Source organism: Engraulis encrasicolus, chromosome 16 (genome assembly GCF_034702125.1).
Source record: "Engraulis encrasicolus isolate BLACKSEA-1 chromosome 16, IST_EnEncr_1.0, whole genome shotgun sequence".
Classification (NCBI taxonomy): Eukaryota; Metazoa; Chordata; class Actinopteri; order Clupeiformes; family Engraulidae; genus Engraulis; species Engraulis encrasicolus.
The window spans coordinates 22,790,594-22,802,958 of NC_085872.1; the positions used below are offsets into that span (position 1 = coordinate 22,790,594).

Sequence of the window (12,365 nt, forward strand, 5' to 3'; positions counted from 1 at the left end):
GTTTAGGCCAGGGTTTAGGTCTAGGCGACCGCATCAATAAGCTCATTCGTGACGAAGCAGTAAGATTTTTGCTAGGCAGCTAGTGGGCATGTGCACTTTGCCAGTTTGATGCATTCTGGTTAAAATGTTCTAACCACAATGCATCAAACTGGCAAAGTGCGCATGCCCACTGCCTATCAAAACTCTTACTGCGTCGTCACGAACGAGCCTAATACGACCTGTGCGGCTCTAGAGGTGTTCCCGCGCAGTTTGTCCCCCTTGGGGCCGCGAACTCGCCACCTCGTCAACACATCGGTTTGGCAATGGTAGGCACAGTACGAGACCGCTGAGCTAAAGGGCCAGTTCGATAGCCCAACGCTACCGCACTGTATTGAGGCTTCAGGAGGGAGGTTTACTCAAGTTCCACACCACACACTACTAGTTGGCCTCCGTTACACTCACCCCCCAAACCTCACTTCCATTCCGGGTCAATGGCACCACTGTAACAGAGATGTTCCAGCGCAATTTGTCCCCCTCAGGGCCGCAAAAAAACTTCAGCAAACTTCCCCAACTAGAATTTCCTCACACAATTTATTGTATTTTTGGACATAAAATGACCATGAGGCACTTCAGTCTCCCTGTGTGACGAGAAAATGGAAAAAACATCTTTAAATTAGTCTGACATAAAATGCTGCTTCGCCTGGACTAATAGGCCAGAGAATGAAGGTGGATGCTGAGTGCTTTCTTGGACTACCATTTTGCCATCCTTTGTGTAGCCTACCCCTCTATATTTTGACCAGTGTTCTGTTGAGCAACAAAGCAAAACAAAACAATGAAGAGCAAGTGATGTGCAGTAGTGAAATTATGTGTTGTTGAGTTGAGTGGTTACAAAACGCCATTCCGACGTTGACGTTTTATTGCAGAAACTTTTTTTCCAGCTTGCAGGAACTGTTTTTCAAAGATCTCAGACCCTACCTTTAAGGGCATTTGGACCGTGACAAAATTATACACTAATCCTGTAATTGCGCTGTCACTCTTTCAACTTTCCGCTCATGTCGCAACATTGTTGCAAATGTCAATAGACGCTCCTTTAAGTAGGCTACTTGCAACAATGTTTAAATGACTCGGAATGCCTCGGAATGGCAATCAAATATTGTCGGAATGGCGGTATGTCGGAATGGCGGTTGCCCCCTGAGTTGAGTAGCCTGTGTAACGGAGGCCAACTAGCAGAATGTGGCGTGGAACGTTAGTAAACTTCCCTCCCAAAGCCTCATACAGTATCGTAGTGCTGGGCTATCGGACTGGTTCTTTAGCTCAGCGGTATCATGCTGTGCCTCCCATACCCAAACCAATGCGTTCACTAGGAGGTGACGAGTTCGAGACCCAACTGGGATGGATTGCACAGGAACGCCTCAGTTACACTGGTGCTGTTGAACCGGGATGGGAGTGAGGTTTAGGGGGGTGAGTGTAACCCTCTGGTTGTGTTACGGTCAAAAATGACCGTTTTGAAACTTCATTCTTAAATTACTTCTCTATTTTTCATCATACACAAATGTCACTTCATGATATCCTCCAGCTAACCTATTCAAATGCGCATAGTGTGCAGGCAAAATGAGACCCGATGAGACCAGAAGGAGGCAGATGAGATTCAACTGCAAGCTTTATGATTTTTTATGCTTTTAAGCTGCCACCTTTGACCTTGTGCATGCCCTTACAAAAAATGACCATGGTTTTACTGTAGTGACCATGGTTTTACTGTAGTAACCATGGTTTCTCTAAATACTCTGAACCACTATGACTATGGCTTATCCATGTTTTTTTTGGGTAACCATGAAAACTGTGGGTCCTGGCTAACCATGGATCATGGTTATTCATGGTTTTCATGTTTTTTTTAAAGCATGGTTTGTGTCTATGGTTTAGTCTGAGGAAGGGAAATAAAATGGCCACCTCTTTGGATGTGCGTGAGATTCGATTGGGATACTTGTGTCTATGGTTTAATCATAGTCACAAACCATGCACAAAACATGGTTAATTGTGGGTTTCATGCTCACCCAACAAAACTTGAAAACTTGTTCGCAGCCGTGGTGAAATGGTTAGGGAGTTGGACTGAAGATCACAGAGTTGCAGGTTCGACTCCCACCCTTACATCTCCCTACACCTCCATCCATGACTGAAGTGCCCTTGAGCAAGGCACCTAATCCCACATTTCTTCAAGGACTGTCACCAATATGTGCGTTGGATAAAAACAAGCAGCAGCAGCAGCTAAGTGTAATTTAATGAATAATTATAAACCGTGGTAAAACCATGGTTAGTTTTCAGAGTAAAACCATGGTTAATTTTATAGTTAAACCATAGTCAAACCAAAAACCGTGCCGAACCATGCTCAAAAAAACATGAAATCATGGTTTACCATGGTCGATTTTCGTAAGGGCATGTTCATCATCATGAGCTTTATTTAGAAACCTTCTTACTTTGTTTGACTTTATTTTAATAATATTTTTTACAAATAAAATATCATAAATGTAATTGTATTAACATAATGTAGCCCTGTTTTAATCTTCTCATTTGTGTTTCCATGCCAGAAAGAGAAACATTTTAACTCATAGATGGATCTTGTCAAACACTTGTCTAATCGGATACCAATTTAACTGTTAGCTTGATTAAGCTAAAGCTGGTTACCAGTACCACCAATACTAACCAGCACAACCCAGCAATGTCTAGCAGTATCCAGTGAGCATGTGTGTGTGTGTGCGTGCGTGCGTGCGTGCGTGCGTGCGTGCGTGCGTGCGTGCGTGCGTGCGTGCGTGCGTGCGCGGGCGGGCGCGCGCGCGCGTGCGCATGCGTGTGTGAAGTGTGTGTGTGCCACTAGTGGTGTCAACAATGATCGATTCGGCGATGCAATCCAATGTGGGGCATGGACGATCCAATTCAATGCGGCAAGTTCCAGAATCGATCCGGCAATTTTTTAAAGTTTCAATTACTTCCGTGGATATTTCGGGAGCAAATAAATGTTAAATGAAATACAAGTACTTCAAAGCATTGGAAGACTGATAAAGACTGATCCAGACTGATACAGAAAATAGCCAAGAAATTGTTGCTCAGTATCTGACTACTTGTATTGCCTTATCATGACTGATGAAACATTTGCTTTGCTTTCAGTAGAAATGTAATGCATTGCTATGCATTGTAGAATTGAATCGGATCGGATCGGATCGGATCGAATCGCATAGAATCGAATCGAATCTAATCACTACCTCCCGTGATCAAATCGGATCGTGAGGGCAGTGCCAATCCACACCACTATGTGCCACTACTGTCCAGGATCTGCGTAATAATACACTGTGTGGTTGTAATGCCATCATTGTGTGACTTGTATGTTCTACTTCAGGCACATTCTCACTGATGCCCAGACAATAATAATTAATGTAATTAGTATTTCTCAAAGTGAAGTGTCCTAGCCTTCCTAGGATGAGCGACGCCCATTTGCACCCGGTGTATCAAATTATTAATTACACTTAGAATTAGTGATAGTCTTTGGTGAAATCTGTGAAAAAATGGGCGATACTCGTCCTAACAAGACTAGGACACTTCACATTGAGAAATACTCACTGACTAATTGGACTAATTGGTAGCCTTCAGTGTGTGTGTGTGTGTGTGTGTGTGTGTGTGTGTGTGTGTGTGTGTGTGTGTGTGTGTGTGTGTGTGTGTGTGTGTGTTTGTGTGCGTGTGCGTGCGTGTGTGTGTGTGTGTGTGTGTGCGTGTGTGTCTGTTGTTTGTTTGATCAAAAGCTTGATAAACTGGCTATTTCATTATGACACTTAGCTGACACTTTTATGCAAAGCGTCTTACGGATATTGGTATTGGTTACAGTACCTGGAGCTACGTATGTGTAGTGCTCAAGGGCACTTTAGTCATGGATGGAGGTTTTATTTAGGGAACAAAGCACTCCCCTAACTTGTCGCCCAGATTCAAGGACAAAACAAAATATTGAAACAAAACATGTGCAAAAGTCTATGTGGTTCGATTCCTGTTTCTTTGTTTGAGGACACATGGTCTAACTAGGATTTCTCAATGGGGGTGGTACAGCCCCCCAGGGGGCATTGGGGAGCTCTAGGGGGGCGTTGAGAAGGATACTGCTGAGAGGGGGCAGTGCTTAGTTGCCATTGGGGGCATTAATCCATTGCATTCTTTAATACTAAGGAGGGCGTTGGCAGCCTTTTATGATGAGGTCAAGTGGACATTGGGAGGCATATGATGAGGCCAAGGGGGTGTTTGTTCACAAATGGTTGAGAAATACATGGTCTAAACTAAGCAATGCCATGGTTGCACTGTACAGTTTGTGATTATTTAGCTATCTGTCTGACCTAGGATTTTCTCCCATCAACTTTGCCCCATCTATCACTTCTACATTACAACAGCACTGATTTGAGTCTCAAGAATTCCAATCCCGTTGTTTTGCCACTCTTTTCTGTCTCTGTCATACACAATCACTATGCAAACGCAGATTCATCTCAATACACATGCCCACAAATACTCAAGCCTTCTTAATCTGCCCTAAGCTGGTGAGATGCTCTAAACTCTAAACCACACTGTGATCAGGCTTTGAATGGGAGCATGGCCGTAATCCTTGCCTGTCCTCTTCAGTGTAAACAGTATGCTTTTTCCATTCCATTGGTGCTGTTTTCAATTTCTAGCATGAGCCGGCTTCGGAAGACCACAGCACACGCTGAAGTTGCATGGGGCTGTCCGGGAACAGCTTGTCTGCGAGACTGCACCGGATCAAGAAGAGGGGGGAGAGAATGAAACATCGACGACTTGGGACTCGGGTTTTTTCCTTCTCTGATGTGGACTCGGATACAGCAAACACGGCTAGCCTGTCAGCATGGTGAAGACTACTCAATCCAAGGCAGCCATGCATACGAAAATGATGGGGATTCATCCTCTCAAGTAAAACCTACAGAATGTGATGGATGTCTTTGATAATGTGTGAAAGTCTGAAGTAAAGGTCAGAATTGTAGGGCCAGTCATGAAGCTAATTTGCACAGTATAGCCTAGGCAACTTACCTTTTTCAGGGCAATGAAAACCTTCATTATTCTTTCTTTCATCACTATTGATTATTTACTATTTACTATTTATTTATGTTTTACACACAAACTGAATGTTACATGAACTGTGTGCAGACTAGAATGGAGACTGCAATACAGTTTAATACATACCACTGGAGACCCTATGGTTTTCTCAGGGTCAAACATGTCAAACTTAACTTCATGGACACTTTAAAAAAAATAATTCACTCTTATATGCATCCTCATTCATCATTTAGGCCCTACACTTAATATAGAATTCTGAGACCTGTGAAGGCAGCTTTTTTAAATGCTGAAGCTATTTGTGTAAAACGTTTCTGTATGAGGGAGTGTTTGATGGTCAAAACTGTTACACCACCACATAGGAACACACAACACATTTCCTGAAGAGCAGTGATGTGACTGTAGGCTACTGACATGTAAACCCACGAATATGAGTGCTATGATTCGTTGAAAATTTGTAACTACTTTGAACTAATTTAACTCATTTAAAACACCCTAATCGATAACACCATGCTACAAAATACAGTCAATTTTGTATTTATTTTTTTATTTTAATGCATTATAAACCAACGACACCACAGTGCCACCTAGTGTGGGCTATCGAAGAAGAGTCCAGGGTCCGCAAAAAGCAAAATGACATTGCCTCATAGAAAATGACCGACGCACTGTGGTGTGTTAAAATTCAGAGATATTTGGGCGTTGTGCCGATGTGACTTCTGAAAACATAGGCCTACATTGGAGAAGGCTTGGTTGATCTCTAATGTGAATAGGCCTACCGAGATGAGCAAAGGTTGATGCAGCAGATGTCTTTTTTATCGGTTAGCCTACATGTCAGCTTCAGCTGATTAATTGAGGCTGCTAAACACTTACGGAGCGCTTCGCACCTCGGCTTTGTTTTAGCCATGTGGAAATCCATGCGCACATATAATTTTAACCATTAGTTGGGTATGATTAGAATGTCAATAACACGAAAAATGTGACTGTAAGTTGTGTTTGCTGTCTTGATTAGGCCCTAAACGCCAATGCGGCTCTTGCCTAATTCTCAGTGCAGTAGGCCCATCAGCACCATGGACAGCGTCTCTAACATGCCTCGGCGAATGTTGCACAGACTAGCTGAATACTTTTGCTTTTTAAAAGCAACGAATCAACCTGTACTCCGTACATTAAACACAGTGAAACCCCGTGTTGCCCATGCATCCTTTTTATGCAAGCTAATCGTGTGTTTCACGTCTTTGTGGGGGGAAATCCTTGCATCACAACAGGCAGGGGAACTCCCATGAGATTGTTGTAAAGGGCGGGGGAGCGTTCCCGTTGCCATTCCCACGCTGATACTGGCTACCCCTCGAACCAATTACAGAGTCGGCCTTTAAATGCGTATGTCTCAATCTTTTACTTGAACCTCATTCTTTATTTGAAGTGACACTGGTTGACAACAATACGATATACGTAATACTGATTACGAACTACAAATCAAACAACAAAAAGAAAGAAGGAAAGAAAGAAAGGAAGGAAGGAAGGAAGGAAGGAAGGAAGGAAGGAAGGAAGGAAGGAAGGAAGGAAGAAAGAAAGTGTATAATGTTCATGTTCCGGAAGATTTAAGATGGACACACCAGTGCTGCATTTTCCGGACATATCGACAGCAAACCTTCTTTGCAGTAGGCATTGCTAAATTAACGTTTAATGTCCGTGTCAATACACTGATAGCGCAGGTCGTTATTCCTGTAAGATACGTGGGTTCTAGCGAGTCGTCAAAAGCGAGAAATGCGGGGGAATGGTTATAAGCGCATGAAAAATCTGTGACATTCAGAGGTTTTACGCACTGGCTGCCACAACTTGCAAAGAAAGCGCATGCGCATTGGCACCGAGCAGCCGGTCTTAAAAAAAATCCTTATACCAACGGATGTAATAAAGGCGAAGAATTACCTCGTCTTTAGGCATACATGGTGAAATTGTAAGTACTGGAATTAACTTGCATAATCGTAGCATGGATATGGTGCATGCAATTCGGAATAGTGTCCATTTAGACGACAACAAAGCGGCATGTCATGATTGAGGTAGGCTCCATGGTGGCTCTAAAAGAAACGTCTTTTTGGTGGTTGTCCTAGGCAATGAAGCAATAGTCGCGCGCTCATTGAGGCCGGAATACAGGAAAATAACATTGTATAATTCGTGTTCTCTCTAAACAGTAACGTATGTAATTTTGTTCCAGTGCATTGCTCATTAGTTGCCAATATGCCATTATGGGTAGCGTAATCATTAGTATTTTTTTTCCAATGTGGGAATCTCCCATTTTCCAGCCTCGTATGAGCGATATTGGTATTGTATGACTGCCTATAGGTATTTGCTAATTATGTCTTGTATGTGAACACGTTAGAAACGTCAGAAGTTTTGTTGTCTCCACGACATGGTTTCAATGGAAGGATGAACTATTTTATGTGAATTGGATGGCTCTAATACTTTGACGCTACCGCAGTTGCGAGCTGCGCCCTTTTGCCGCCCTTCCCATATGAAATATCCCAACATTTCCCCTCGGATCGTTGTTCATTACAGGAACATCTTGTGCTATACGTGGTCGTAAAGACGTCAATATTAACCTGCAGAAGTAACGAATTTGCGTCAGATAATTATGATCATGTCATGATCAACATATCCCTCGGACTTCCTCTGCTATTACTGCCAATGAGCATCATTGGTTGTAGTAGTTTATGTAATGAGTAGCCTAACTAATGTGGTGGCTATAATATACCACAGGGTTGGTGTTGTGTTGGTTTTCATGGTAGCCCATGCATGCACTTTGGTATTGTACATACAATTAGCTCATAAGCTTATAACACTGTAGTGACACACAAATTGTAATTGCCAAAACCATCTGGTCTGTGTGTGTGTGTGTGTGTGTGTGTGTGTGTGTGTGTGTGTGTGTGTGTGTGTGTGTGTGTGTGTGTGTGTGTGTGCGTGCGCGCGTGCGTGTGCGTTGGTAGAGTTAAATTCATATAATATAAATTCATTCAATTTAAGGGCTTCCATGTCTTTATTGGACAGGACAGTCAGGAGTATGACAGGCAGAGAGTGGGAGATGAGAAGGCAGGGCTGAGAAATGACCCAGGCCGGCCTCGGACCCAGGTCGTCATGGGCAGGGCCACTGACAGCTTTGGCCAGGACCAGGACAAAGTCATCTGCAAGGGCCCCCTAACCCAATACATACAATGTGATGAGGACCCAATTCTGGGCCCCCTCTCTATATCTGTGCCCGGGACAACTGTCCCCTTTGTCCCCCCCTGTCAGCACCCCTAGTTATGGCCATGCAAGCCTACATGTGGGGGGCTTGGCACACTGAGCCACAGTGCCCCCATGACTGAATGTATTTTTTAAAGTATTTTTTGGGGCTTTTTTAAGCTTTTATTATTTTTATGAGATAGGATAGTTGAGGAAATGCAGGAAAGGAGTTTGGAGAGAGAGTGACAGAGAAGGGTCAGCAAAGGACTGATGCCAGAATCGAACCCGGGTCAGCCGCGTAGCAGACGAGTGCCCGACCGTTAATGCCATGGTAGGGCCGACTGAATGCATTTTTAACCCCTTAGCGTAGAGCCTATGTTATAACCTGACAGTCACCGAAATTGTAATGGCTATGTCTTAATCTGTTACTTAAAGGGACACTGTGTGAGATTTTTAGTTGTTTATTTCCAGAATTCATGCTGGCCATTCACTAATGTTACCTTTTTCATGAATACTTACCACCAGCATCAAATTCTAAGTATTCATTATGACTGGGAAAATTGCACTTTACATACATGAAAAGGGGGATCTTCTCCATGGTCCGCCATTTTGAATTTCCAAAAATAGCCATTTTTAGCTGCAAAAATGACTGTGCTTGGACCATACTAGAAAATATTTGTTTATTACTTGGTAAACTTTCATGTAAACATCAAATTTGGCAATAGGCAGCCCAGTTTCAATGAGCACCATAGTTGCAGTAACTTTTCTGACCATTTCCTGCACAGTGTCCCTTTAAGGTAAGCTATGTATGTCCAAGACAAATTTCCTTCGGGACCATTAAAAAAGAATCTTGAAGGCTCTCTGTACTGTCATGGCAATGTTGTTATGATGTAGTTGAGTATTTTCAACAAATAGTGAATAGGCCCGCCGGTGACCCCATCTGCAGTAAGAGGCTACAGGCTACTACATCATGTCCACTGTCAGAAGGATTTTCCCTAACTGATTTAATTGAAGATATTTATATTTGGACAGAACTCCTAGCATGTTTGTGTCAGCCCAGTCCTGTTCGCATCTCCACTCCACAAATGAAGCTATCTGAGGTCTCTGCAGGATGCTGCACCATGGACACATAAACATCTTAACGTCTACACTAGATTTTCTCAACGGGGGCGGTACAGCCCCCCAGGGGGCGTTGAGAAGGATGAAGTTGAGAGGGGGCGGTGCTTAGTTGTCATTGAGGCCTTTAGTTCGTTTAATTTTTTCAATACAAATGGGTCGGTGGCAGGTTTATGATGAGGTCAAGGGGGCGTTTGGAGGCTTGTAATTGGGTCAAGGGGCGTTTGTTCAAAAAACGTTGAGAACCACTGGTCTAAACAGGCTAAGCACTTTGGGCAAGCTTGAACCTGCTACCCAATTTTAGCTGAATCTGACCGTTGGATTGCATGCCCTGTCGCTCTCACAGGGTTCCCTATGGCGTACACCGTACAATAACCTCTACAATCGTTATTATTACTGTGCTTTGGTTTCGTGGGCGCCGCCGTTGTGGTTGTCCTCCCAGCTGTGACTGACAGTGTGGCGCTTGTCTCCCTCCACAGTCCATGGGCTCAGAGCGGATGGAGATGCGCAAGAGGCAGATGTCGGTGCAGCAGGAGCCGGTGGCGGGGGGCCATGCACCGACCCAGCAGGGGCAGCCAGACCAGGGCGGCCGGGGCTCCAACGCCTGCTGCTTCTGCTGGTCATGCTGCTGCAGCTGCTCCTGGTACTGCAGGCTCTTCATCTCCTCCACACGCACAGCATTAGATTACATTACATTACATTACATTACATTACATTACATTGGTATTTAGCAGATGCCTTTCAAAGTGACTTACAAGGAGCAATTTAAACAGGGTAAGGCACAGTGTACAGTTGCAACACTGATAGCATTGTCCTTCAAGAAAATCAGATCCTTTACCCAGGCCGCCTTGACCATTCAGGAGTCACGAGAGGCTGGGTAGCGCGTTCATCATAGGCTCAGCACCTGAGTTTAACTGTAATGTCATCTCAAATAGATAAGCATGTTGATAGGAAGGTTTTTTTTTTTTTTTTTACATCTGTTGAAGTGATACTGTACCATTTTGAAAATAAGATCATATCACAACTCCCCTTGGATTAAATGATTGAGTTTTACCTTTCTCTTGTACTTTCAACCATTCTCTGAGTATGGCAGTGCAAATTGTACCTCCCAACCAGCAGTTAACATTGAATCCTATGAGACCAGGTAGTCACCAGCTGGTCTCATAGGATTCAATGTTAACTGCTAGCTTGGAGGTAAAATGTGCACTGCCATGCTCAGAGAACGTCAGAAAGTACAGGAGCAAGGTAAAACTCAATCATTTAACTTAAAGGGAGGTGTAATATGAGCTTATTTTCAAAAATGGCACAGTATCACTTTAAGGGCTGAGGGTCACACGTATGAACTTTATTAGCATGTGTATTCACAGAGCGAGGATATTTAAACATTTTCCTTTTGCTCTATAAAGGAAACACATGACAATGCCCCCCCAAATGATCTCTGAGTCAATTTTGACTGGACATCCTTTGTTGACATAAACGTTTCTGCTTTACCTTAGTTAGGTCTATCATTTTTTAACAACACAATGTTTGGTGTAACATAATGTAATAAATAGCCAATAGCCAAACAGTGAGACCATACTGAAGGGACAGTGTCAGTTCCTCAACCCACAGCTTCTGGGGGTTACCCATCATGCTTTGTTTACTACCTTGCAGTCTCACTGTTAGGAATGAAGACCGGGAGGAGAGGAACCGCCAGGCCTCCTATGACATCAAAGAGGAAATTGGAGACTGTGAGGAGAGGTCAGTAATGTAAACATTACTTATCTTTCTTTTGCATTTTTTTTCTTTCTTTCTTTCTTTCTTTCTTTCTTTCTTTCTTTCTTTCTTTCTTTCCCTCCAACCACACACACCAGATCTCAAAATCACATGAATTTGTATATAGTATTCTTTCAGAAAGTAGTCATTATAATACTTTCCCTTGTTCACAAACTTGCACGTTTGTAAATCTCCTACTATGTTTATTGTGATTAAACGAGTAACCCTATTTACTTGAAATTAACATATACTCTGGCATTTTTATATCAGTTTTATTTTTTACTTATCCTATGCAATGTCACTCATTTCTGCATTTTGAAATTAAAAAGTTCTGGCATTTTCCTCAGCACCACACTGAAATCCTTGAAACCCTCTGTTGCCCTCACAGCTCCAAGCCCACTGTGGAGGAGGCACGTGCATGGGGCCAGTCCTTTGACAAGCTGATGCATTGCCCGTCTGGTAGGAGTGCATTCCGTCAATTTCTGCGAACAGAATTCAGTGAGGAAAACATGCTCTTCTGGCTGGCTTGCGAGGAGTTCAGCAAAGAGAGCAGCAACAAGGGTACCGTTGAGGAGAGGGCTCGACTCATCTATGAGGATTACATATCCATCCTCTCGCCCAAAGAGGTGGGCATATTCACATTCGTGTCTTGATGACTGATACTTTACCAATGGCTTTATTAATGAAAAGTTTGACAGTTTGTCCTCATGTGTTCCAACTCATTTCCCTGTCCGACAGGTAAGCCTCGATTCACGGGTCCGAGAGGTGATCAACCGCAACATGCTGGAGCCCAATTCTCAAACCTTTGATGACGCTCAGCTTCAGATCTATACTCTGATGCAAAGAGACTCGTATCCGCGCTTCTTGAACTCTCCATTCTACAAGAACTTGCTGAAGACCCTGTCCGAGCAGTCGCCAGAATCCTAGGTTCTCTGTGATCAATGACACCGCCCCCTCCCCCCCCAAGACCCTCACCTCTTCCCTAATTCCCTGGTCTTCTTGTTATTAGTAACATTCCTTAGAGAAAGCTTAGTCAGAGAGAGTAGAGAGAGGTTCCATTGGCCCATTGTTTCCGGGTTCTACTGTCGCAAGGGGGAGGGGGGGGATCCCCCTTTAGGCAGACCTAAGGACTGTTCTATTCAATCTAGGAGCATTATGACACGCCCCTTTAGGCAGACCAGAACCTGGTCACTTTAGGTGCTCATAGAAACCTA

At 43.6% G+C, this 12,365-nt stretch overlaps 1 protein-coding gene across 1 annotated transcript; it reads left to right on the forward strand.

Annotated features, from left to right (window-relative positions):
* The first annotated feature begins 9,878 nt into the window (after nucleotides 1-9,878).
* rgs20 (regulator of G protein signaling 20) lies at nucleotides 9,879-12,078 on the forward strand. Its single transcript, XM_063220301.1, has 4 exons — nucleotides 9,879-10,039; nucleotides 11,050-11,136; nucleotides 11,540-11,777; nucleotides 11,890-12,078. The coding sequence occupies exons 1-4, from the start codon at nucleotides 9,879-9,881 to the stop codon at nucleotides 12,076-12,078; spliced, it is 675 nt and encodes a 224-aa protein (XP_063076371.1).
* Nucleotides 12,079-12,365: the final 287 nt, after the last annotated feature.

What these genes read in the sequence shown, in the direction of transcription:
- rgs20 (XM_063220301.1), top strand. Translation starts at nt 9,879, where the DNA reads ATGGGCTCAGAGCGGATGGAGATGCGCAAGAGGCAGATGTCGGTGCAG. An exon ending in ATTGGAGACTGTGAGGAGAG is followed by an intron (nt 11,137 to 11,539) that starts GTCAGTAATGTA and finishes TTGCCCTCACAG; the next exon opens with CTCCAAGCCCACTGTGGAGG. An exon ending in CCATCCTCTCGCCCAAAGAG is followed by an intron (nt 11,778 to 11,889) that starts GTGGGCATATTC and finishes CCTGTCCGACAG; the next exon opens with GTAAGCCTCGATTCACGGGT.